This window comes from Henckelia pumila, chromosome 2 (assembly GCF_033568475.1).
Source record: "Henckelia pumila isolate YLH828 chromosome 2, ASM3356847v2, whole genome shotgun sequence".
Lineage (NCBI taxonomy): Eukaryota > Viridiplantae > Streptophyta > Magnoliopsida > Lamiales > Gesneriaceae > Henckelia > Henckelia pumila.
In genome coordinates, this window is record NC_133121.1 from 110,707,698 (window position 1) to 110,734,466 (window position 26,769).

General features: G+C 30.7%; 1 protein-coding gene and 1 long non-coding RNA gene across 2 annotated transcripts; both read right to left on the reverse strand.

The window, feature by feature from the left end:
* Positions 1-659: 659 nt before the first annotated feature.
* On the reverse strand, positions 660-2,284 carry LOC140878158 (uncharacterized). The gene is made up of 2 exons (XM_073281770.1): positions 1,620-2,284; positions 660-1,566 (listed from the first exon to the last, which is right to left on the reverse strand). Exons 1-2 carry the CDS (start codon positions 2,282-2,284, stop codon positions 660-662), a joined length of 1,572 nt encoding a protein of 523 aa, XP_073137871.1.
* Positions 2,285-18,411: 16,127 nt separating this feature from the next.
* LOC140878911 (uncharacterized) lies at positions 18,412-19,826 on the reverse strand. Its single transcript, XR_012149358.1, has 3 exons — positions 19,761-19,826; positions 18,770-18,947; positions 18,412-18,615 (listed from the first exon to the last, which is right to left on the reverse strand). It is a non-coding gene; the product is annotated as an uncharacterized lncRNA (long non-coding RNA).
* Between the last annotated feature and the right edge of the window lie 6,943 nt (positions 19,827-26,769).

Here is a 26,769-nt window from a genome sequence, read left to right on the forward strand (position 1 = left end):
GAATGTTCAAGCATACTTTATAGGTGTTTCCATATCGGTTTCCTGTCAAAATAATGTTACCAGAGGCATCTTTAATAATGAATTTTAGCTTTTGAAATTCGACAGAGTGCCCGTAGTCACACATTTGACTAATGCTGAGTAAGTTATATTTGAGAGTTTCAACCAATAGAACATCTTGAATAATAATGTTTTCGTGGATAATCTTACCCTTACCCCCGGTCTTACCCTTTGAATTGTCACCAAAGGTGATAATGGGGCTGTTGAATTCAACAAGTTCGGATAGTATTTTATCATTTCCTGTCATGTTCCTTGAGCATCCACTATCTAGGTATCATGATTCCTCTTCTTTTTCCTTGATACCTACTTCCTGCATTCACAAAGTTGAATAACTTTTGGTACCCATATCTATTTGGGTCCACGAGGGATTAATCCTTTAGGAACCCAAACCTGAATACTTTAACTAGTTTACCAGTTTCTGTGTTCCTATAGGTACGTACTAAATTAGATGCTCTAGATGGTGGAGTGAAATGTGCTTGTGAGACAGTATGTTTTTTGCCTTTTCCAATATCCTTGAAATTTCTATATCGCTTTTGAACTGGATGTTGATTATGGTATTGATTTCTATTTCTTCTCATGATATTAGGTTGATATGCCTTAGTCTATTTAGGACTTTTAGCAATCTCTGCCTTAGTTTCATGAGGATTGAAGCCAATACCAAATCTTTTTCTGTTCATCTTCTTTATTTGTTGCCAAGTCATCAGAATAGGTTTTTCATCTTCATGTTCCCTAACTGCTCGTACAAAGTTTATGTATTTACCTTTGCACATATTCAGTTTGGGTAGAGTACTTGATTCACCGGTTTCAACTGTCTTGCCATACCCTAGACCAGTTTTGTCATTGAGAGGTCTTTGTGAATCATGCATTTCTGTCAGTGTACTCGAGGATCTATTCCATGAACTTACTAAATCATCCATTCTTTGTTTTTCTACTGTAAAATTCATGATATTGATCTTGAGTTGCTCATTCTCAGTTTTAATCATAGCAATCTCTGCTTCAAGACAGCTTATCTCAACTGATTGTTCAAAGGACAGTTCAGTTGAGTTGTCTTGCAGGTCCTTTTTCTTTGCTTTTACTTCATCGAATGCAAATGACAGTTTTTGATACTCATTTGCCATATCATGAAGAGCTTTGATTAGTTCTTCTCTGGTAAATTCTTCAGAGCTAAAATCAAATACCTGTTCACTGGTGGATGGATGTTCATGATCGTTTGCCATAAGACATTTGACTTCTTCTTCATCATCACTTGAGCTAGAAGAGTCATTTGATCCCTCTGAATCACTGTCTGTTTCGGCCCACTTGGATTTGCTGTCCTTTGCAACCAATGCTTCATGCTTCTGTCTTGAGTTGTGTCTATCATTCCTTGAACTTTTTCTTTTGTCAAGGTTCTTTGGTTTGGGACAGTCGGCAATGAAGTGTCCTGTTTTCCCACAGTTGAAATAGCTTCTTGGTTCTTCAACTGAATCTTTCTTTTGAAAGTTTTTTCTGTGTGATCCTTCTTGGTTTCTTCTGATGAACTTGCCAAATTTCTTTACAAACAACGACATGGCATCACTGCTGACTTTTCCGGTTTAGCTGGTGACTCAATTTTTACTGCAGTCAAAGCTTTGGTCAGTTGTGAGGTAGACTGATCTTCTTCTCGAGTCTGTAACTCAAACTCATATGCTTTTAGATCTGCAAATAGGTCATGCAGTTCTAATTTGTTCAAGTCTTTAGATTCTCTCATGGCCATTGTTTTTACATCCCATTCTTTGGGAATGCCTCGAATAATTTTGAGGATAACTTCTCTGTTGGGATATGTTTTCCCCAATCTGTTGAGCTCGATAACAATGCTGCTTACTCTTTCATCAAATTCTGTCATTGATTCTCCTTGTCTCATTTTGATGTTGTCAAATTTTTGAGTGGATACAGATAGCTTATTTTCCTTTGTTTGTTCATTTCCTTCACAGAGTTGAATCAACTTTTCCCAAATCTCTTTTTCAGTTTTGCATGTCTTGATTTTGCTAAAGGTATTCTTGTCAAGAGTTTTATACAAGATATCCTTAGCTATATTGTCTAAGTTTGCCTTCTTTTTGTCGTCGGCAGTCCATTCAATTCTAGGTTTCTCAATGTATTGAGGACCACCTCCAGAGAGGGCTATAACAGTATTTACCTTTGTAATCTCAAGAGGTCCATCAGTGATGACAAACCACATGTCATCATCTAGTGCAGATAAATGTGCTTGCATGCGAATTTTTCATTCATCAAAATCTTCCTTTGAGAACATAGGAATCTTGCTGAATGAAGTCATTTTGTTTAAGTGCTTTAAGAATAAGATAACAACCTCTCTGATACCACTTGATAGGATCGGTTGAAAGTCTAGAGGAGGGGGGGGGGTGAATACACTTTCAAGCAGTTTTGTCAAGAAAAATAGAACTAGATCGATTTAAGAATGAGTTCAAGGGTTATCTTAGTGTCCAATGTAGTTTGGCAAACAGAAATGTGTGCGGAAATATGCCAGGCTACAGATTTGAAACACTTAGTGTATATCAGTTTAGGGGTAGGTATAAAGATGAATGGTAAACTGAAATGACACACGATATTGTTTATGGATGTTCGGAGATTTCAATCACTCCTACGTCACCCCTTCTTTTGCCTCGGAAGGATTCACTAGAATACTTTGATTTATACAAGCAATTTGCACAAACCCAATCTAGTTTAGGACTTAAACACTTCCTAAACAAGAACTCCTAGTATGACACTTTGATTTCAGTGCTAGACTGATCTTACAGTGGAATATAATACAACTCGAAATCTTTTAACACAAAGATTGACCCTTCGATGGTCTGAATGATGCTTTGAATGTTTTGTACTTTCGAGTTTCTTGATCAAATCTTGAGCGTAGGGTGCTTTGTGATTTTTTGAGCAATAGGAAAGATATCTGCACTTGGTATTTTTGAACTTTGATCAAGATCCCTATTTATACTCTTTGGTCTGCAATGGTCATAATTTCAAAGAGTTCTTCAGATGGGATTCAAATTATTCCCGTTGGATTTGTCACTATCATCAACGATCTCTGACGCCGACATTCCCTTGTTATCGCAGCACTACATTTTGCTATTTTCTCGCGATATTTTGTATCTAATTTATCATGATATTTTTATATATTAAATTCCTTTGTAATTTTTTGAGTTGTAAAATTTTGTGTACAAATTTTGTTTTATTGGACAAAACAATCAACGCTAAAAGCAAAAATTAAATTTTGTTTGATCAAGATAAAATATATTTTAATTTTTTAAAATTAAATTGTATTTTTATCTATATTTTAAAATTTTTAGATCAAATATTTTTTCATTTATAATATCATCTTATTTTTTGAATATTCAATATTTTCTCTATCTATAATTTTAAATTAAATAATATATTATTTTTATTTTTTAATTTTATGATATCTTTACTATTTTTGAAAATATCTTTTGGGCGTAAAAATTTGTTTTATTTTTATTTATGTGACTTTTTTGTTTATATATATATATACAAAACAACCACATTATTAAAAACAAAAATTAAATTTTGTTTGATCACTATAAATAGTGCTTTAATTTTTTAAATTAAATCAGATTTTTATATATTTTTTTAAAATTTTAAATCAAATATTTTATCACTCATAATATTATTTTTTTAATCTTCAATATTATCTCTATCTATACTTTTAAATTTAACCATATTTTATTTTCAAATTTAATGATTAATGATAATGTTTTTACTATTTTTATAAATTACTTTTGGACGAAAAACTATTTTTAGCATATTTTTTTGCTTTTATATAGATATAGATTAATAATATTATTTTTTAATCTTTGTTGTGCATATACATAATTGCTAGTCAAAACACCAGCTATTAGAAAAAAATTTAATTTTATTGAATCAAGAAAAATAATATTTTATTTTTTTAAAAAAAAAATCACTCGTATTTTAACTATGTTTTAAAATTTTTGGATAACATATTTTATCACTTATAATATAATATTTGTTTTATTTTGAATAATATCTTTATCTAGTTTAAATTCAACAATATCTTTACTTTTATCTATGCAATATTTTTAATAATTTTAGTATAAACTTTAGGCGGGAAAATGCTTGTTTTTCTTTTTTTAGCATACTTTCTTGTTTATATATATATATATATATATATATATATATATATATATATATATATATATATATATATATATATATACAACATTAATAATCATTATTTCCTTTTTTATAATTACGTTTTGGCGAGAAACTACCATATTTAGTAAAAACTCTGTTTATATATATACTAGTATTTCCACATGTGCGATGCACAAAATGTTATTTTTATATAATTATTGACATAATATGAGTGCTTGAATAAATAATTAAAATATAAATAAATTAAGGTTGAATTGGATTAAAAGATTTAAAATCTACGGATATAAATATATCTTCATTGCTTAGATAACTATTAAAAAAAATTCAACTTGATATTTACTACACCACAATTGAGGTTATCACAATGTATTTCAAATCCTTAGATTATTGGAATCAATTTAAATTCATTGTGGTTGGAGTGGTGTTTGACAGAATTTAAAACTTTTGTAAATTTCTTTGGAAAATTTTTAGAAAACAGTTTTAAGCGATTGAAATAAGTTATTTGACATCTTCTAATATGTTTATATATATATATAAATTTGTCCACCCCTATTTTTTTTTATAAATGTCTTATTTTAATATTTTACATTTTCATATTATCTTTGTTTTAAAAAATTTGTTATTTTCTAAGGGATTTATTTACCCAATAATTATAAATTTGATGCATGCAATATTTGTATTCTATACAAAAGAAAAATATAAATTTTTCAAATTTAAAAACAAATTTAAAATTTCAAAGTTGAAATATAAAAATATAAAAAATAAATATAATAAAATATAGATACATAATATTTTAATAATATAAAGTTACATTAAACTTTTTACAATTAGTATAAAATGTTTTTTATATTAACAAAAAATTAATATATAAATTATATAAAATTAAATAAACAAAAAAATTATAAGTATTATAATAAAAATAATTTAAAATTAAATCATATATTTATCTATATTTTTAAAAATTTTAATCAAATAATATATCACTCAAATCAAAATAATATTTTCTTGAATATCCTATATAATCTCTATCTATAATTTTAAATTCAATCATATCTTATTTGAATTTTTAAATTTGATGATTATAATGCCTTCACTATTTTCGAAAATAATTTTTCGGTTGAAAATACTATAGTTTATATTTTAGAAATCTTTTCATCTTACATATATAAACAAAAATTAATTTTTTATCACAAAAAAATTTATTTTTAATTTAGTTTAACTTCAGAAATATTTTTATCTATATTTTAAAATTTTATATTAAATAATATATCGCTCATAACATTATATATTTTTTTGAATATTTTTGTTGTGTATATCTACATATGCATATAGACAAACCAATCATCCTATTAAAAATAATCTTAAATTTTATTTGATAATAAAAGAATATTTTAAATTTTTTCAATCATATTTTTATCTATATTTATAATTTCTAGATTAAATAGAATATCACTAATTTTTATTAAACTTTTTTTAATAATGAAAGTTTTTATCAAACTTTAATTAAATTTTTTTTAATAATGAAAAATATTTTTTTTAAAAAAATCTGTCGGATTTTTTTAAAAAGAGGAAAAAGTTAAATTTTGTAGAAATACTATTTGGATTTTATTTTTTAATTCAATAAAATTTTTTACTTATATTTTCAAAATTTTAGTTTAAATATTTGCATATGAGTTTTATTTTTTTATATATAAAAATTGCTAAAGGTATAACAAATATCATGTACAATGATATCTAAAATATTAATATCTTGAAATTTTGCTATTCTATCACGATATTTTGTATATAATTTATCATGATATTTTTATATATTAAATTCCTATATAATTTTTTGTGTTGTAAAATTTGGTGCACAAATTTCATTTTATTGGGCAAAACAACCAACGCTAAAAGCAAAAATTAAATTTTGTTTGATCAAAATAAAATATATTTTAATTTTTTAAAATTAAATTGTATTTTTATCTATATTTTAAAATTTTTAGATCAAATATTTTATCATTTATAATATCATCTTATTTTTTTGAATATTCAATATTTTTTCTATCTATAATTTTAAATTAAATAATATATTATTTTTATTTTTTAATTTTATGATATCTTTACTATTATTGAAAATATCTTTTGGGCGTGAAAATTTGTTTTATTTCTATTTATGTTACTTTTTTGTTTATATATATATGTGTGTGTATATATATATATAATATAGATACAAAACAACCACATTATTAAATACAAAAATGAATTTTGTTTGATCACTATAAATATTAATTTTAATTTTTTTAAAATTAAATCAGATTTTTATATATATTTTGAAATTTTAAATCAAATATTTTATGAATCATAATATTATTTTTTTAATATTCAATATTATCTCTATCTATACTTTTAAATTTAACCATATTTTATTTTCAAATTTAATGATTAATGATAATATTTTTACTATTTTTATAAATTACTTTTGGACGGAAAAATATTTTTAGCAGATTTTTGTGCTTTAATATAGATAATATAGATATAGATATAGATTAATAATATTATTTTTTAATCTTTGTTGTGTATATACATAATTGCTAGTCAAAACACCAGGTATTAGAAAAAAATTCAATTTTGTTGAATCAAGAAAAATAATATTTTAAATTTTTTAAAAAAAATATCTCGTATTTTAACTATATTTTAAAATTTTCGGATAACATATTTTATCACTTGTAATATAATATTTGTTTTATTTTTAATATTATCTTTACCTAGTTTAAATTCAACAATATCTTTATTTTTATCTATGTAATATTTTACTAATTTTAGAATAAACTTTAGGCGGGAAAATGTTTGTTTTTCTTTTTTCAGCATACTTTTTTGTTTTTATATATATATAATATAGATATAGATTAATAATATTATTTTTTAATCTTTGTTGTGTATATACATAATTTCTAGTCAAAACACCAGCTATTAGAAAAAATTTTAATTTTGTTGAATCAAGAAAAATAATATTTTAATATTTTTAAAAAAATCACTCGTACTTTAATTATATTTTAAAATTTTTGTATAACATAACTTGTAATATAATATTTTTTTTATTTTTAATATTATATTTACCATGTTTAAATTCAACAATATATTTATTTTTATTTATGCAATATTTTACTAATTTTAGAATAAACTTTAGGTGGGAAAATGCTTGTTTTTCTTTTTTTAGCATACTTTCTTAATTTTTATATATACTAGTATTCCCACCTGTGCGATGCACAGAGTGTTATTTTTATGTAATTTTTGACAAAATTAGTAAATATGAGTGTTTGAATAAATAATTAAAATACAAGTAAATTAAGGTTGAATTGAATTAAATGGTTTGAAATATACCAATATAAATGTATCTTCATTGTTTAGATATTTTTAAAAAATAAAATAAAATTCATCTTGATATTTATTACACTACAAAATCACAACGGATTTCAAATCCTTAGAGTATTTAAATCAATTTAAAATCATTGTGGTTGGAGGGATGTTTGAAAGAGTTTATAAGTTTCGTAAATTTGTTTGGAAAACTATTAAAAAATTGTTTTAAATACTTGAAATAAGCTATTTGACATCTTTTAAAATGTTTTTATAAAAAAATTGTTACATCCCTATTTTTTAAAAAATATATCATTTTAATATTTTAATTCTTCATATTATCTTTGTATATTTAAAATTTTACTATTTTCTAAGAAATTTATTTATCCAATAATTATAAATTTTATGCATGAAATATTTGTATTCTATACAAAAACAAAATATAAATTTTTTAAATTTTAAAATTTTTAAAATTGAAATAGCAACATAGAAAAAAATAAAATAAAATATAGATGCATAATATTTTGATAAGATAGTTATATTAAACTCTGTATAATTAGTATAAAATGTTCTTTATATTAACAAAAATTATATAAAGTATATCTGTTCGAGACCTATCGTCCACTGGTCGAATTCCATTAGCTCTTTTTCATTCATAGGTAGAACTAGAAAACCAAAGCAAGAACAAGGAAGCTGGGCCTTACCAAGCCAGAGAGCCCACTCGAGAGGCTTGTGATTCTAACCCCCGTAGGAGATAGAAGAACTCCCACTCCAAAGGATCGACATCATTCTTTTTCAAGGCTGCTAAAGTCCTCCAAGAACACCCCCCGTAAGCCCTAAAAGCGTGAGGGGGGGGTGTATTTGAGGACTGAGAGCTACTAGAGAGAGTTAAAGGAAGGCAAGGGAGTGATCCTCGGGTGAGGATCACGAACCGATAAGTCAGCTACTGTACATGAACATGTTAGCATGGTTAGCACTTTGCCTGTTTGACTCTGAGCGGAGAAGGAGCTGTTCTCAGGACAAATGCCAGATGCCCGGAATCTACTCTTATTTCATCCCCTGCCGGCTGTTAGGTGCCTAGAATATTGGAAAAGTTAAATAAACAAAATCAATTCAAAGTATGATTGTTGGAGATCAAACTCTAGAATTTCGTTGATTACAAAGTCAAAACAAAACCAAGTAAATAAATTAATCGGACTCATCAAATATTAAAGACTAAAGATTTCTACGAAAGTTGCCAGATCAAAGTATCGTGATTAAACCAAGATACAGATCAAGCTCCACAGATCTTATTACACCGGATCGATTGACACAAGATCAAATGGTCAACAACCAGATCGAAGCTTCATCAGGAATCTATCCGTTGCTGTAATTGAAGAAAATGACAAAATCATTTAATGAGAATTTGAACGTTGATCGCCTTCGCTTTAAGTCAAGATTTGTGAGCTATTTATGAGATATGCTGACAGCCCAATATCAGAAATTTTTGGCGGCTCACTGTCTACTTTTGGAAACTATAAATACTCAAGCATTTCGAAGATTCAAGACACGAGACCAAGAGTGAAAATTACAAAGCAATCAAATTCAAAGTCGAAAAAGCCTTCACTCAATATACCAACTCAGATACTTATTTCATCAGATCAAAGTCTCGATATTCTGAGTTAGAACACAACACAGATCGATCAAGCTCAAAGATACACTTCAAATCGATCCAGATCAAAGCTACAACTTCCCAGTTCAAACCATCGAAGCATACTCTGTTGCTTCATCTTGTAAACTCTAAGTAGAAAAATTGTTCTACTTCGAGTTAGAGTATTGCTAGGAGTTCCTATCAAAGGATTGATTGGATTGGATTTGTACAAAGGAATTGTATAAGTCAAAGTCTTCTAGTGGAATCCTTTTGGAAACAGAAAAAGGGGTGACGTAGGAGAATTCATCTCCGAACATCCAGAAACAACTCTATCTTTTTACTGCAATTATTTCATTTCATTTGCATTAGTACTATTAGGCATTCAATCTGTGAGAAAGATTATTTCCGCCTGACTTGCTCAGATCTTTCGAACAGATCAAAGTTTTAAGCAAACAAAACTTCTGTCTGATTCTTACAAATCAGATCGAAGTACTCGCAAAATTTTATATTGTGTATTCACCCCCCCCCCCTCTACACATATTTTGATCCTAACAAGTGGTATCAGAGCGGTTCTTGCTTATCACCTGAATCGTCTCTTAAACTATGGCATCTTTAGCTATGACATCTTTTAGCAAAATCCCTATGTTTTCAAAAGAAGATTATGATGACTGGAAAATTCGTATGCAGGCACATCTATCAGCACTGGATGATGATATGTGGTTCGTTGTAACAGATGGACCAATGAAGATTATGAAAGTCAACACTACTGTTGCTATTACTGAAGGTGCTCCTCAGATGATAGAAAAGCCTTGATCTGAATGGACTTCTGAAGATAAAAGGAAAGCCAATCTTGACAATGTTGCCAGAGATATTCTATATAAAACTCTGGACAAAAACATGTTTAGCAAGATCAAAAGCTGCACTACTGCCAAAGAAATATGGGAGAAGCTCACTCAATTATGTGAAGGAAATGATCAAACGAAGGAAAACAAACTCATGGTAGCTATTCAAAAGTTTGACAATATCAAGATGAAATCAGGAGAAACAATGAATGAATTTGATGAAAGATTCAGCAGCATTATGATCGAGCTAAATGCACTTGGAAAGAGTTACAGCAATCGTGAAGTAACACTCAAAGTCATGAGAGCTCTGCCACGAGAATGGGATGTAAAGACAGTCGCTATGAGGGAATCCAAGGATGTCAATAAGATCGAACTACATGATCTATTTGCAGATCTTAAAGCTTATGAATTCGAACTGGGAGTTCGAACTGAGGAAGACACATCAACATCACAAGTTACCAAAGCTCTCACTGCAGCAGATGAAATTCCAGCAACCAAGACTGTAGAACAAATAAGTAGCGATGCAATGTCACTATTTGTAAAGAATTTTGGAATATTCATGAGAAAGAATCACAACAGTTTCCAAAGAGCTAACAGATCAAGCTTCAAACCAAAAGAACCAGTTGAAGAAAATCGAGCTTGTTACAACTGTGGAAAAGAAGGACACTTTATAGCTGACTGTACCAAACCCAAAAAGGATGAGAAAAGAACATCATACAAGAAGAACTCAAGAGAAGAAAGGAAAAGATTCAGCAGGAAGAAAGAACAAAAGGCCCTCTTAGCAGATGAAAGCAATAGAAAATGGGCAGAATCAGATTCCACCTCATCCGACTCAGAAGCATCGTCAAGTAAAAGTGAAGATGAAGCTGTCAAATGTCTTATGGCTAATAACGCTAACATTCCAGAAGATGGAGAGGTACTTGACTTTACTTATGATGAATTTAGTAAGGAAGATCTTATCAATGCATTAAATGAGATGGTTAATGAATATCGCATGATATCTCTTAAGTTTGATGAAGTCAGAACAAATGGAAAGAGCATAACAGATAAGTCAGATCAAAGTAACTCGAATGAGTACACTGGATCAGACAGTCTAAGAGCTCAGATAAATTTGCTAATGACCGAAAACAATGATATGAGAAGCAAGCTACAAGAAACTTTATCTGAAAATCAGAGATTAACAGATCTAGTAAACTCTTGGAATAAAGCATCGATATCCTTAGATAAACTTACCGGAATGCAAAAGCAAGCTGGAGATAAATCTGGCTTAGGCTACAACACAAATGAAGGAAGTTCATCTACTCCAATCACTCAATCGTGTCTGGAAAATAACAGCTTAAAGTATATGAAGTTTGTGAGATCCAGCACGATATATGAACCAGAGATCCCTATGACATATTCAATACCTCATCAGAGCAAACTCTTACACAGAAGGCTGGGATATGTTGAGCCAGATAGATCTAAGTTAGGATGGACTAGATCTAGATCAATTTGGTCTAGAAATAGTTCTGAAAGACAGAGAACTTCGTCAACTCAACATAAACTACATTCAAACAGCTCGTATAGAAAGTATTGGAATTCAAATGGGAATAATCGATCTGATCACAACACTTGGCACACATAGCACAAAGCACAAAGGTCATCAGATAAATATGTTATTCCCAAAGGACAACATCATGGAAAGCCTATAAGGATAATCCAAGTATGGATTCCAAAGGGATTAATCCAGCGTGGACCCAAGTAGGAATGAGGACCAAAGTTATTTTAATTTTTTTTTGTAGGAAAACAAGGGCGAATTGATCAAACAAACAGTGTGGTATCTGGATAGTGGATGCTCAAGGCATATGACAGGAGACAGAAGAATGCTATCTAAATATATACCAGGATCAGGACCTAAGATTACTTTCGAAGATAACTCTAAAGGTACAACCATGGGTAAGGGTAAGCTTATCCATGGAAATATTCATATTAAAGATGTATTACTCGTAGAAAATTTGAAATACAATCTGATTAGTATTAGTCAATTGTGTGACTATGACTACTGCGTAGAGTTCCAAAAGCACACTTGCACTGTAAAAGATCAATCTGGACTAATCATTATGACAGGTGAAAGAAATGGAAACACTTATAAAGTCAATTGGTCGGATCAACCATTCACTTCAGTCTGTCTGGTAGCAGCAAAAGTGAACCAAAATTGGTTATGGCACAAGAGACTCAATCACTTGAACTTCAAAGCTTTAGCCAATCTGAGTAAACATGAATTGGTTAAAGGTCTGCCTAAAATCGAGTTTTCAAAAGATAAAATTTGTTCTGCCTGCCAACTAGGTAAGCAAATCAGATCAACTTTTAAAAACAAAGGATGTAAATCATCCTCCAAAAGCTTAGAACTATTGCACATGGATCTTTTTGGACCTATACCAGTAACAAGCTTAGGAGGAATGAAGTACACCTTGGTTATTGTTGATGATTTCTCAAGATTCATTTGGGTGATATTTTTAAAATCCAAAGATCAAACTGCCACCCAATTGATTGAACTCCTTTTAAGACTTAAAAATGAGAAATCTCAATCGATTGATAAAATTAGAAGTGACAGAGGAACCGAGTTTACAAATCAAACTCTGTCTACTTATCTTGAAAATCATGGAATCAAGCATGAGTATTCAGCAGCTAGAACGCCACAACAAAATGGTGTTGCAGAAAGGAGAAATAGAACTCTAAAGGAAGCTGCTAGAACAATGATTGCTGATTCAGGTATTTCACAAAAGTTTTGGGCAGAAGCTGTAAACACAGCTTGTTACACCCAGAACAGATCAATGATTAATAAAAAAGTTGGAAAAACACCTTATGAGATCTGGTATGGTAAAGTTCCAGTGATATCATACTTTAAGGTATTTGGTTGCAAATGTTTCATTCACAACAATGGTAAGACTCATCTGACTGCACTCGATGTCAGATCAGATGCTGGTTTGTTTCTTGGATATTCATCTGTTAGTAAAGCTTATAGAGTATATAATACTAAATCTCTAACAGTTGAAGAATCTATACATGTTGTTTTTGATTAAACATCTATCACTAATGAATCTTCAAGCCTAAATGATCTCAGTAACAGAATTGAGGATGCAAAGCTTGATTCAGATGATGAAGAAGAAATCCAGATCATACAAAATATTCAATATGAACCAGATCAAGTTGAAGAACAGAGACCAGAAGAACCACTAGTTGAGAATGAGATTACTACAAACACAGATCATATTGCACATCACGATGATCAAGATCAACAAGGAAACACAGATCAACTTGGTCCAAATTACAGATGGTCCAAAACTCATCCACCAAACTTAGTAATAGGTAATCCATCTGCACCTTTGAGAACCAGAGGTCAGATTATTAATGAATTCATGCATGCTGCTTTTATTTCTCATATAGAACCTAAGAAAGTAGAAGAGGCTCTTCTTGAAAGTAATTGGATAGAAGCCATGCAAGATGAATTGAATCAATTCGAAAGAAATTCTGTCTGGCATTTAGTTCCTAGACTTTTAGATAAATCTATAATAGGGACTAGATGAGTATTTAAAAATAAACTCAATGAAAGTTGTAATGTAGTAAGAAATAAGGCTCGATTAGTAGCATAGGGTTACAGACAAGAAGAGGGCATTGATTTTGACGAAACCTTTGCTCCTGTAGCTAGACTTGAAGCTATTCAAATTTTTCTTGCTTATGCTGCTTTCAAGAATTTTAAGGTATTCCAGATGGATGTTAAAAGCGCATTTCTAAATGGTCTTCTCCAAGAAGAAGTGTTTGTAGAACAACCCTCAGGATTCGAAAGCCAAACTTATCCAGATCATGTATTCAAACTGGATAAAGCTCTTTATGGGTTAAAACAAGCTCCACGAGCTTGATATGATACTCTTTTACTTTTTCTTAATGATCACGGTTTTACTATTGGCTCTGTAAATAAAACTCTTTTTAAGTTTGTCAAAGACGATCATACTTTATTAGTACAAATATATGTTGATGATATCATATTTGGGTCATCTAACCCCAAATTATGCAAAAAGTTTTCTAAGATGATGCAGGACAAATTCGAGATGAGTATGATGGGAGAACTAACATTCTTTCTGGGATTGCAAGTCAGACAGATGGAAAAGGAAATATTCATTAACCAGGTCAAATACACAAAAGAACTTCTAAAGAAGTTTGGAATGGAGAATTGCTCTGCTGCTAGTAATCCAATGAGTGCTTCAATCAAATTGGATAAAGATGAAGCTGGACCTTCGGTAGATCAAACTCTATTCAGGGGACTTATAGGTTCCTTACTCTATCTGACAGCAAGCAGACCGGATATTATGTTCTCAGTCGGTCTGTGTGCAAGATTTCAATCTGATCCGAAGCAATCTCACTATATTGCCGCAAAAAGAATCCTAAAATATCTCAAGGGAACTCAGAATGTTGGATTATGGTATCCAAAAGATTCTAGTTTTAATCTAATTGGTTACTCAGATGCAGATTATGCAGGTTGCAGAATTGATCGTAAAAGCACAAGTGGGACTTGTCAATTTCTTGGTGACATGCTTATTTCTTGGTTCATTAAGAAACAAACATCTATTGCTACATCTACAGCAGAATCAGAATACTTAGCCGCTGGAAGTTGTTGTGCACAATTGCTCTGGATACAACAACAACTCAGAGATTATGGTGTTGATTCATCTGAATCACCAATTTTTTGTGATAATACAAGTGAAATTGCTATCACATACAATCCGGTTCTACATTCCAGAACAAAGCATATTGATATTCGTCACCATTTCATTCGAGATCATGTTCAAAAAAAAGATGTTCGTCTGGAACATGTTTCAACCGATTTGCAAGTTGCCGATATTTTCACCAAACCATTACCCGACGCTAAGTTTTTTTATTTTCGAAATGTTCTTGGTTTAGTTGATATCGATTAAATAAATCACATGTTTAGGGGGAATATCTGCTTAACACTTAATTTTTATATCTGCTCGTTCCAGTACATTTAACAGATAAAGAACATAAAACTTATTACATTTCACTGATTTGTCTCATAAGCTATACGAGCTAGATCTATTCTTCTATGCATCTCATAGCTCCAGTTGATCATCCAAGTACTTAGGGAGCCTTGACCATTGCAGACGTCATCTTCAAAGCAAATGTTCAGCATTTCATCTTGCTCTGTGAGGAGAATGACAAGACGAACTTCAGAAGACTTCAAGACATCTCTAGCACAATGAGTACCTAGCATGATTTTACACCACTGCATCCTAGCACAATTTCGACGATGCATTGCCTGAGTCACCGGAGGAGGATTCGGATGAGGACAGCGAATGGAATCAAAGAAATTCCACATCCTCATTCCGCGCTCAAACACCCTTCTCCTGTATAAATCCTTCCGGATTTCATACTCTTTCTCAACAGATGGAACAACGGTGTTATTATTCTCACTTGCCATTTACTCTTACTGCTTTAAATTATGAGTTGCTAGTGTCTTGTAACTTTGCTTCTTATAGGGACAGATAAATGGATGAAAAGGCTTCAGCCACTTCAGCTTCTTTAAACGTCCAATCAACTTCTACCTATTTATTACGGGAATTCAATTTGATCTGCCTAGATCATGATAATTCTTCTTGAGATTATCAAAACCTTTCTAATTCTCTTTGACTTTATTGCAGAAAGTTGATAAATCGCAAGACTATTTCACAGACAACTTGTCCAATCACATTTATTTTATTTTATCTTATGTGTTTTTTGCTTCGTAACCTTCAAAATATCATCATCATTTTTCGTCCATTTTTTTTAATTAGTTCAATTTCTTTAATGATCTTTCATCTGACTTTGGATCTTTCATCCGACTAAAGATGAAACGTTTAGTTTAAACTTTTATCTGGATAAATCTTCATTTTATTCGATGCTGGTTAAGTTTTCTCAAGTATTTTTGTTTATACTCACTAGTATCAATCGCTCGCACAAAACACAAAACTTATAAGATAAAACATAATATTTCATTGCATAATTCAAAGGTAGTACATCATACTCTTCATACTAGCTTAATCCCCTAAATTTTCTCTCATTGGCCCCCAGACCCGCTTTCTCACATCAGCATCCAAACGCCACCTGTTCAACCATTCCAACACAACCGGATCAAAATGCCTCCCTTTGAACTCACCTGCATTGATCAGATGAGTGAGGACCCTCACTTCTTTCCTGTACATCAGAAAGGAAACACCCTGATTCGAGAGGATCTCCTCAACGCTTATGGCACCCAGCAACTCCTTGTACTTGTCCTTGCGATCCTCAAGCTCGCAAACATCCTCATGCTTGCGTGGAGGAGATGATGCCTGATGATACATCCGGATCTCTTCCACTTTGAACCAGAGACACATTACCCACTTCAGGATAAATTCCTGAAGTTCTTCCTTAAATTCCTCAAGAGACAGATTAGAACTCATTTTCCTTATTTGAGTTTATAGTTTGAGTATGAAACGGAATACTCGGAAGATACATCCGAGTGATCTATTTATAAGGGATTTATTTACTTATTTATTTATTTATGTCGATATGCATTCCCAAGATAATATTAAATAGTATTTTTTTTAACCGCGTGCTTGGCATCCCACATCAGCCGCACTTTTTGAATTTGAAAAGTCGCTTACGTCATCTGCCACGTGCTTAGCCTCTTAAAAATTATCGAAAAAAATGCCTCTTCTACACTCCGCATTCTTTTGAGCCCTAATTTGTTCCTTCTTCGCAAAAACGAGATTACTCGCATTTATTTTTCGATTTGCAGGACAAAGATGACGCCCATTTCCCAAAACGTTCTTCTCATCGATTTTCACACAATATTCGATCTGACAGATCAAGGATTGGTGGATATGTTCAGAACAATTGAAGCATCTGGGCTGCGGAAATTTCTCGAAGGCGGGAAATTGCTTTACAAGCAAGCCCTACCCAAATTCTTTCAGACGGCCAAAGTTGAAGACGACTCCATCTCTGCAAGTCTTGGTGGAGAATCTGTCCGCATCACCTCTACCCTTTTCACTTCGTCATTTGATTTGCCGAGACAGGGTATCACTGATTTCTCATCAATCTCTGCTGAAACAAAGAAGCAGATGAAGAGCATGTACTCCTTGACAAACAAGCCAATTCGCATTCCGTGCAAGAAGAAGGAATTGAAGATGGAATTCAGGATTCTGCACGATATTGTGGCCAAATCTCTTCTGGCCAAAGCAGGTTCTTTCGATGCAATTACATCTGAGAAATTTGATGTTATGGTTGCTATATCTACTGGTATTAAAGTAAATTGGTCAGTTGTTCTGTTCAATATTCTATCTGCTATGATAACTACACCTACAGAACAATCTCAAGGATTTGCAGTTCAAATCGGAGATATTCTGAATGATCTGAATGTCCATCTGGGACCCTCGTCTGCACTTCATCCGCACAAGACTTTAAATAAAAGAGCCATTGATGTATACAAAGCTAAACAACTGATTATTTTCAATCATGGTTCATCTCACTTGGATGAGATTGAAGACTTAACGCTCCAGGATGAATCTAAATCATTGGCCATCACATCAACAAAGGAAGCTATGCCTACAAGGAGAACAGTTCCTAGAAGGAAGACTACAGCAAAGAGAAAAGTTTTAGCAATTTCATCTGAGTTCGAATCTTCTGAATCGGATCAAATTAATACTGCTGTCATCATTCCACCTCATCCGCAGAAAAGAAGAAGAATAGTCAGGCTTCCTCGGATTCCAATGCCTATTCCATCTGCACCAGTTCCAGCTATTCCTCTCTCTATGGTAGAAGATGTTGTTCCACCAGTGAATCAACTTAATGTATCCATGCTTCAGTCCGGATTCTTCAAACAGCCTGATGATGTACCAAATCTACTGTCAAACATTCAAAGGATTATTGACCTGACTGCTGACCACATTATCGAAAATGTGGATCTAAAAATGAAGTCGTTTGACAAATGGGTCTTTCATCGGACTGAGGATCATTTCTCCAACATCCACTACAAGAAAAAAGGTGAAAGACAACGCTTTTTCCGCGTTGTTAATGCCAACGAAAAAGCGTTGTCGTAGCCAGTGTTGTAAAAGACACGCTCAAAGACAACGCGGAAAAAGCGTTGAAGGGCTGATACCAAGTGGAGGATTTAAGCAGCCATTGAATGGTTTCTACCTACAAGAGAAACCCCCGTCTCTCGGCTGCATCGCATCTTCACCTTTCAAAAAAAAAAGATGTAGAAAATTTTGTGCTGGAAAGTGACAAAGGGCTGATACCAAGTCACCTTACCCCATACAATATTATAGAAGCATTGAAGGTAATTGGCTAAAAGAAAAACAAGTTGCCTATATGGACGAACAGATTAATTCATGGTACTTGCCTCTTTGTGCTCAATTGTCTGAGCCAAAGAAAGGATAACCTTAACCCCAAAGTTCCCAACTCTGGGCCCTAACAAAGTACTGGGACCCATTTTGATGGCAGCAGCTGGGTAAGCATCGATATTGTTGTCAGCCCACTCTAATCTATGATCGCGCAGAAACCTTAGTAGCATTGCAGGGGCACATTCTGCACCCAGAAAATACAGGACACAATGACAGAATACTACAAAGAATGTGTCATAATCGCATTTTCACAAGGTTTGAGGTTTGCTCTTTTTGGGTCGTACTTCAACTTGAAAAAACAAAACGATGACTAAAAAAACAAAGAAACGCAAACTGACCTGCAGGAGCATGGATGCTTTGGCGCACAACACAACATTGCAAATGGAAGTATATCCCTTGTTGAATGAGATATTTAAACCCCATAAACTTGTCTGAATTGGAGTTTACGACATGCCATCATTTCCAATCAACGAGCACTTTTCATCACTAAATCCATTAAGAGCCTCATTGAAACCCCTGCGAACAGCCAAAAAAGCTTTTAAAAATCTACAAAATAATACATGAGGTAAACAGAAGGAAACAACCCCATGAATTAAAGCATTAGCATCTGCCCAGTTGGTATTCAAGAATCATTAGGAGTTAAAGAAAGAAGCATAGCATTGTTATGGCCATTGTCGTCTTATGAGCAAGCACTGTTGATGATTCCTAGATTGACCGCAACACTTCTAGAACTTGGAAAACAAATCTTTGATACCAACAGAATCGAATTACAAATAATTGTATCGTTAGTAGGTCAACTCCTCTACATTAAACCATATTGATGGCAACTGTTAGGAAAGGTTAATCCTTTTCCAGAAAAAAAATCATAACAGAACGGAAATGTTTCTGCCCATTATTCAACACACAAACACAATATGGAATTATTTTTTAACACATTAGGTGTGCTCTAAATAACAATATAATCACTTCATGAGTTGTCCAGCATTAGGACCCACTAGTCGCCTTGGCTCTCCCCCAACACCACATGTGTTAGTGCCACCACTATCTTAATCCTATAGTTTAAAACTCAAAGTGTTAACACAAAGAAAATACCGACAAATCAAAGCTAAAAATTCTAATTCAAAACCAACGAGAATAAAAATTTTCCAAAAAGAAATAGAACACTTGCACGAAACCGCAGTGCAGACAAGCATGAAATCGAAACGGAATTAAGTGTAAATAAATTTTGAGTGAGAAACAAAACACCATAAATAAAGGCTGGAGAAGTGGAGAGACGATGATAGAGCAAATTCTCAAAAAATTACAGATCTATTAATTATATGGCATTACCTCAAGATCTCCATCACCCTCGTTCAATGTCAGACCATGGAGCAGCATGCGGCCGACCTTACTGCCACTGCCACTGCCTCGTCGCTGAAGTCGCCAAGTACCCGAGAAAGGTAAATCCCAAAAGTCTGCGAATAAGCTCGTCGCTGGAGTCGCCAAATACCCGAGCAGCAAAAATCGACGATGATGGAAAAACAGAAAGTTGGAATCGAAAGAGAGCGAAAGGGAAAGGAAGCAATCGCGACTAAGGGTTTGGGGATTTTGGGCTTTTTTCAGACGTGAAGGGGTTAAAATAATAATTATTTTAAGTTTTATTTTAAATTAATAAAAAAATGTTTATTTGTAACGCTTTTTAAAAAGTGTTGTTGTACATTTAAAAAAAACGCTCATAGACAACGCTTTTTTAAAAAAAGCGTTGTCGTTTATGAATATAAAATATATATAGACAACGCTTTTCACTAAAAGCGTTGTAATATAAAAAAAGACAATGCTTTTTACAAAAAACGTTGTCTTTTAGGTGTTGTGATTGACCATTTTTGTTGTAGTGATCAAGGAATTGAACACACTGGACAAAATTGCAGTCCTTGAAGATAAAATTCTTGAATGGGCTGAAACAAGAATGGTGTCTAGAGCCTTGAACAGAAGAGAGTTTGTTCAACTTAGGCTATGGGAAAGCACTCTTCGACACATCATTCGAACACAGAGAGCCAAGTTCAATCCAACCAGTCTGGATATTTTTTATAAGACCGCCGCATTTAACCAACTGGAGAATGATGCTAATCTGATGATAGCAAATGCTCATCTTATGAGACAAGAATTTCCATCAGAAGCACCGGTCAGAGTTCAACCTTTATCTTCAGCTCATCCGTCTGAAACAGATGAACTATCTCTGATAGATGAACTCACTCTCTCTGCCGAACCAATCGATACGAGCATTTCATCAGCTAAGGATACTTCTGTTCCAGAAGAGTCATTAATCATTGATGTTGTTCCCACAGATCAGTCTGCTCAGGAATTTCAATACAAGGAACCACTGATTCCTCCGATCTCTGAAGATGTGTTAGCTGATCAATCTGTCAATACAGAACAGCCTGACTCTTCTGTTCCTCCTGACCTTTCAACCACTGAGAAAGAAATAGAAGTACCACTAGCTGCATCTACGGTTCTCAACACTCCACCAGTTGAAACTATTATCTCTGGTGAAGAACAAGTTGCAGATGAATTGCAAGTAGATACCTCTGTTCCGAATGATTCCCATATTGAAGATATCATCATGGACTCTCCAGAACGAACAAAGACCTCTGCTATTGATCCGCACACAACACTGGTACCATTTGTTCCAATGGAAGAACAAAGTTGTCTCTTATCTGACGAGTCTCTGATGATAGATCCTTCTGAGCAATTGGTAATGGATTTGCCTCCTATCTTTGAGATAGTTAGAACTGATCTTATTCATAGTATATTCAGGCCTATTACCATTATGTTCAAAGACATGTTGGATCTTCCATCTACATCTCTCTCAGAGATTTGCATCACAGATCCAGAGAGAACATCCGAGCTTATGAAGGACATTGCCCTTACACCTCCTATTGCTTCTGCTTCACTACTTCAAATTAGTGCTTCTACTTCTACTGACGCCACTGAAGCTCATCTCTCTCATCCGATTGACATCAGACTAGATCAAGAATTGGCTAATTCACTCACTCAACTCTCTACTATAGTCGGTGAACTGCAAGCTAATCAGCTGCAAACTTCTACTGAGCTGCGTGATTTCAAATCACATGTGCTGACAATGGTAAACAACATTAGTGAATCTGTTCTGCATGTCCGAAAGCAACACACTGCAGAATATATAAATATTCTTCGGAAGCTTGAAGGTATCGAAGCCTCCACTGAAGCTCACACCAAACAGATTCATGACACTTTTGGTACTCAGCTCACAGTTATTCTAGATCTTTTATCTGAGGGTGGTGCTGCCAAAAAGGGGGAAAAGGCTAAAGGCAAGGGAAAGAAGTAAAATTTTCAAATCAGAAGAAAAGCAGAGACAAGCAGATCTGAAGAATTAATTTTCGACATTTATTTTGTCTAAAATTATTATTTGATCTATGACAGAAAATTTTTGAAAAGATTTTTGATCTATCGTCTTCATCATATTTTTTTTATCCGAATATTAACTTGGTTTTGACATCACCAAAAAGGGGGAAATTGTTGGAGATCAAACTCTAGAATTTCGGTGATTACAAAGTCAAAACAAAACCAAGTAAATAAATTAATCGGACTCATCAAATATTAAAGACTAAAGATTTCTACGAAAGTTGCCAGATCAAAGTATCGTGATTAAACCAAGATACAGATCAAGCTCCACAGATCTTATTACACCGGATCGATTGACACAAGATCAAATGGTCAACAACCAGATCGAAGCTTCATCAGGAATCTATCCGTTGCTGTAATTGAATAAAATGACAGAATCATTTAATGAGAATTTGAACATTGATCGCCTTCGCTTTAAGTCAAGATTTGTGAGCTATTTATGAGATATGTTGGCAGCCCAATATCAGAAATTGTTGGCGGCTCACTGTCTACTTTTGGAAACTATAAATACACAAGCATTTCGAAGATTCAAGACACGAGACCAAGAGTGAAAATTACAAAGCAATCAAATTCAAAGTCGAAAAAGCCTTCACTCAATATACCAAATCAGATACTTATTTCATCAGATCAAAGTCTCGATATTCTGAGTTAGAACACAACACAGATCGATCAAGCTCAAAGATACACTTCAAATCGATCCAGATCAAAGCTACAACTTCCCAGTTCAAACCATCGAAGCATACTCTGTTGCTTCATCTTGTAAACTCTAAGTAGAAAAATTGTTCTACTTCGAGTTAGAGTATTGCTAGGAGTTCCTATCAAAGGATTGATTGGATTGGATTTGTACAAAGGAATTGTATAAGTCAAAGTCTTCTAGTGGAATCCTTCTGAAAACAGAAGAAGGGGTGACGTAGGAGAATTCATCTCCGAACATCCAGAAACAACTCTATCTCTTTACTGCAATTATTTCATTTCATTTGCATTAGTACTATTAGACATTCAATCTGTGAGGAAGATTATTTCCGCCTGACTTGCTCAGATCTTTCGAACAGATCAAAGTTTTAAGCAAACGAAACTTCTGTCTGATTCTTACAAATCAGATCGAAGTAATCGCAAAATTTTAAATTGTGTATTCACCCCCCCTCCTCTACACATATTTCGATCCTAACAATGATAATGAAAAACAATTTAAAAATTAAAATCCATATTTATCTATATTTTAATAATTTTTTAGATAAAAAATTATATCACTCAAATGATAATATTATATTTTCTGGAATATCCTATATTATATCTATCTAAAGGTTTGAATTAAATATTATCTTATTTGAATTTTTAAATTTGATGATAATGTTTTCACTATTTTAAAAAATTATTTGTTGTAAAAATACTTTCATATTTTTTATTTATATTTTCAAAATTTTAGTTTAACTATTTTTAGCTGAGTTTTCTATTTTTATATAAAAAAATATTAAAGATATGAAAAATATTTCGTACAATGATATTTACAATAATAATATCCTGATATTTTATTGTGATATTTCGTATTTAATTTATCATTATATTTTGATATATTAAATTTTTGCATTGAATTTTTCGGGTTGTAAAATTTGGTATACAAATTTTGTTGTATTGGGCAAAACAACCCACACAAAAAACAAAAATTAAATTTGGTTTGATCACGATAAAATATATTTTAATTTTTTTAAATTAAATAGTATTTATATCTATATTTGAAAATTTTTAGATCAAATATTTTATCATTTATAATAATATCTTATTTTTTGAATATTCAATATTATCTCTATCTATAATTTTGAATTAAATAATATTATTTGTATTTTTAATTTTATGATATCTTTGCTATTTTCGAAAATAATTTTTGAGCTGGAAAAATTGTTTTATTTCAATTTGGGGGACTTTTTTGTTTATATATATATATATATATATATATTTTGTTTATATATATATATATAGATAGATAGGCAAAACAACCAAAATTAAAAAAAAATTAAATTTTGTTTGATCATGATAAAAGATATTTTAAATTTTGTTTAATTTAAATTGTATTTATCTATTTTCTAAATTTTTTAGATCAAATAGTTATCACTTATAATATCATCATCTTATTTTTTGAATATTCAATACTATCTCCATCTTAAATTGAATAATATTTTATATGTATTTTTTAATTTTAGGATATCTTTACTATTTTTGGAAATTTTTTTTGGGTGGGAAAATTTTTTTATTTCTATTTTAGGTGACTTTTCTGTTTTTATATATATACTAGTATTTCCACCTGTGCGATGCACAGAATGTTATTTTTAAGTAATTATTGACATAATATGAGTGCTTGAATAAATAATTAAAATATAAATAAATTAAGATTGAATTGGATTAAAGGATTTGAAATCTACGCATATAAATATATCTTCAATGCTTAGATAACTTTTTTAAAAAAATCAACTTGATATTTATTACACCACAATTGAGGTAATCACAACGGATTTCAAATCCTTAGATTATTGGAATCAATTTAAATTTATTGTGGTTGAAGTATGTTTGTCAGAGTTTAAAACTTATGTAAATTTCTTTAGAAAAATTTTTAGAAAACAATTTTAAGCAATTGAAATAAGTTATTTGACATCTTCTAATATGTTTTTATATATATATATATAAAGTTGTCCAACCCTTTTTTTTTTTTTATAAATGTCTTATTTTAATATTTTAATATTTCATATTATATTTTTATTAAAAATTTTGTTATTTTCTAAGGGATTTATTTACCCAATAATTATAAATTTGATGCATGCAATATTTGTATTCTAGACAAAAGAAAAATATAATTTTTTTAAAATTTAGAATAAATTTTAAAATTTCAAAGCTGAAATATAAAATATAAAAATAAATATAATAAAATATAGATACATAATATTTTAATAATATAAGTTACATTAAACTTTTTACAATTAGTATAAAATGTTTTTTATATTAACAAAAAATTAATATATAAAATATAAAAATAAATATAATAAAATATAGATACATAATATTTTAATAATATAAGTTACATTAAACTTTTTACAATTAGTATAAAATGTTTTTTATATTAACAAAAAGTTAATATATAAATTATATAAAATTAAATAAAAAAAGTTATAAGTATTATAATGAAAACAATTTAAAATTAAATCGTATATTTATATATATTTTAAAAAACTTTAATCAAATAATATATCACTCAAATCAAAATAATATTTATTTGAATATCCTATATAATATCTATCAATAGTTTTAAATTCAATCATATCTTATTTGAATTTTTAAATTGGATGATAATGTCTTCACTATTTTCGAAAACAATTTTTCGGTTGAAAATGCTATAGTTTCTATTTTAGAAATCTTTTCTTCTTATATATATATAAATAAAAATTAATTTTTTTTATCAAAAAAAAATTTATTTTAATTTAGTTTAACTTCAGGAATATTTTTATCTATATTCTAAAATTTTATATTAAATAATATATCTCTCATAACATCATATTTTTTTGAATATTTTTCTTGTGTATATCTACATATACATATAGACAAACCAATCATCCTATTAAAAATAATATTAAATTTTATTTGATAAAAAAGAATATTTTAAATTTTTTCAATCGTATTTTTATGTATATTTATAATTTATAGATTAAATAGAATATAACTAATTTTTATTAATTTTTTTTAATAATTAAAATTTTTTATCAAAATTTTATTAAATTTTGTTTAATAATGAATTTTTTTTTTGAAAAAAAAATCTGTCGGATTTTTATAAAAAGAGGAAAAAGTTAAATTTTGTAGAAAGAATATTTTTATTTTTGTTTTTAATTCAATCATATTTTTTACTTATATTTTCAAAATTTTAGTTTAAATATTTGCATATGAGTTTTATGTTTTTATATATAAAAAATTGCTAAAGGTATAACAAATATTATGTACAATGATATCTAAAATATTAATATCTTAAAATTTTGCTATATTATCGCGATATTTTGTATCTAATTTATCATGATATTTTTATATATTAAATTCCTGTATAATTTTTTGTGTTGTAAAATTTGGTGTACAAATTTCGTTTTATTGGGCAAAACAACCAACGCTAAAAGCAAAAATTAAATTTTTTTTGATCAAGATAAAATATATTTTTATTTTTTAAAATTAAATTGTATTTTTATCTACATTTTAAAATTTTTAGATCAAATATTTTATCATTTATAATATCATCTTATTTTTTGAATATCAATATTTTCTCTATCTATAATTTTAAATTAAATAATATATTATTTTTATTTTTAAATTTTATGATATCTTTACTATTTTTTAAAATATATTTTGGGCGTGAAAATTTGTTTTATTTCTATTTATGTGACTTTTTTGATCATTAAATTAAATTAAATCGAACAATAAAAGAATATTATTAAAAACAAAAATTAAATTTGTTTGATCATTATTGTGGGGACCCGGGTTGCTAATCTCATCATAGGGAAATTAACGATTAATAAACAATTAATCGAACAATAAAAGAATATTCAACAATAAAAGAATAATCAAACCAAGAGCTAAATTTTTTTTTAAAAAAAAACTAAGCACCTCGCTCGATCGGGTACACTTGCCCGATCGAGCGAGCAAGAATATCCTGCTCTCGGGTATGAACATATTTGGCCTCGCTCGATCGGTGGAACTCACCCGATCGAGCGAGCCCCAAATCCTTATTTCTCTGTTTTGAACAAACACAGGCCGCGCTCGATCCGTGGAGTTTACCCGATCGAGCGGGCACTCTGTCCAAAAAATAAAAATGAATCTTGTTGTACAATGTGATTCCAAAACTCATACACACTTCACATAAACTTCTAAACATGCTTCTAGATAATTTACA

Excerpts from the sequence above, each read along its gene's own strand:
- LOC140878158 (XM_073281770.1), bottom strand. The coding sequence starts at position 2,284 with ATGCAAGCACATTTATCTGCACTAGATGATGACATGTGGTTTGTCATC. Across the intron at positions 1,567-1,619 it reads TCACCAGCTAAACCGGAAAA|AAGAAACCAAGAAGGATCAC; the intron begins GTCAGCAGTGAT and ends CAAGTTCATCAG.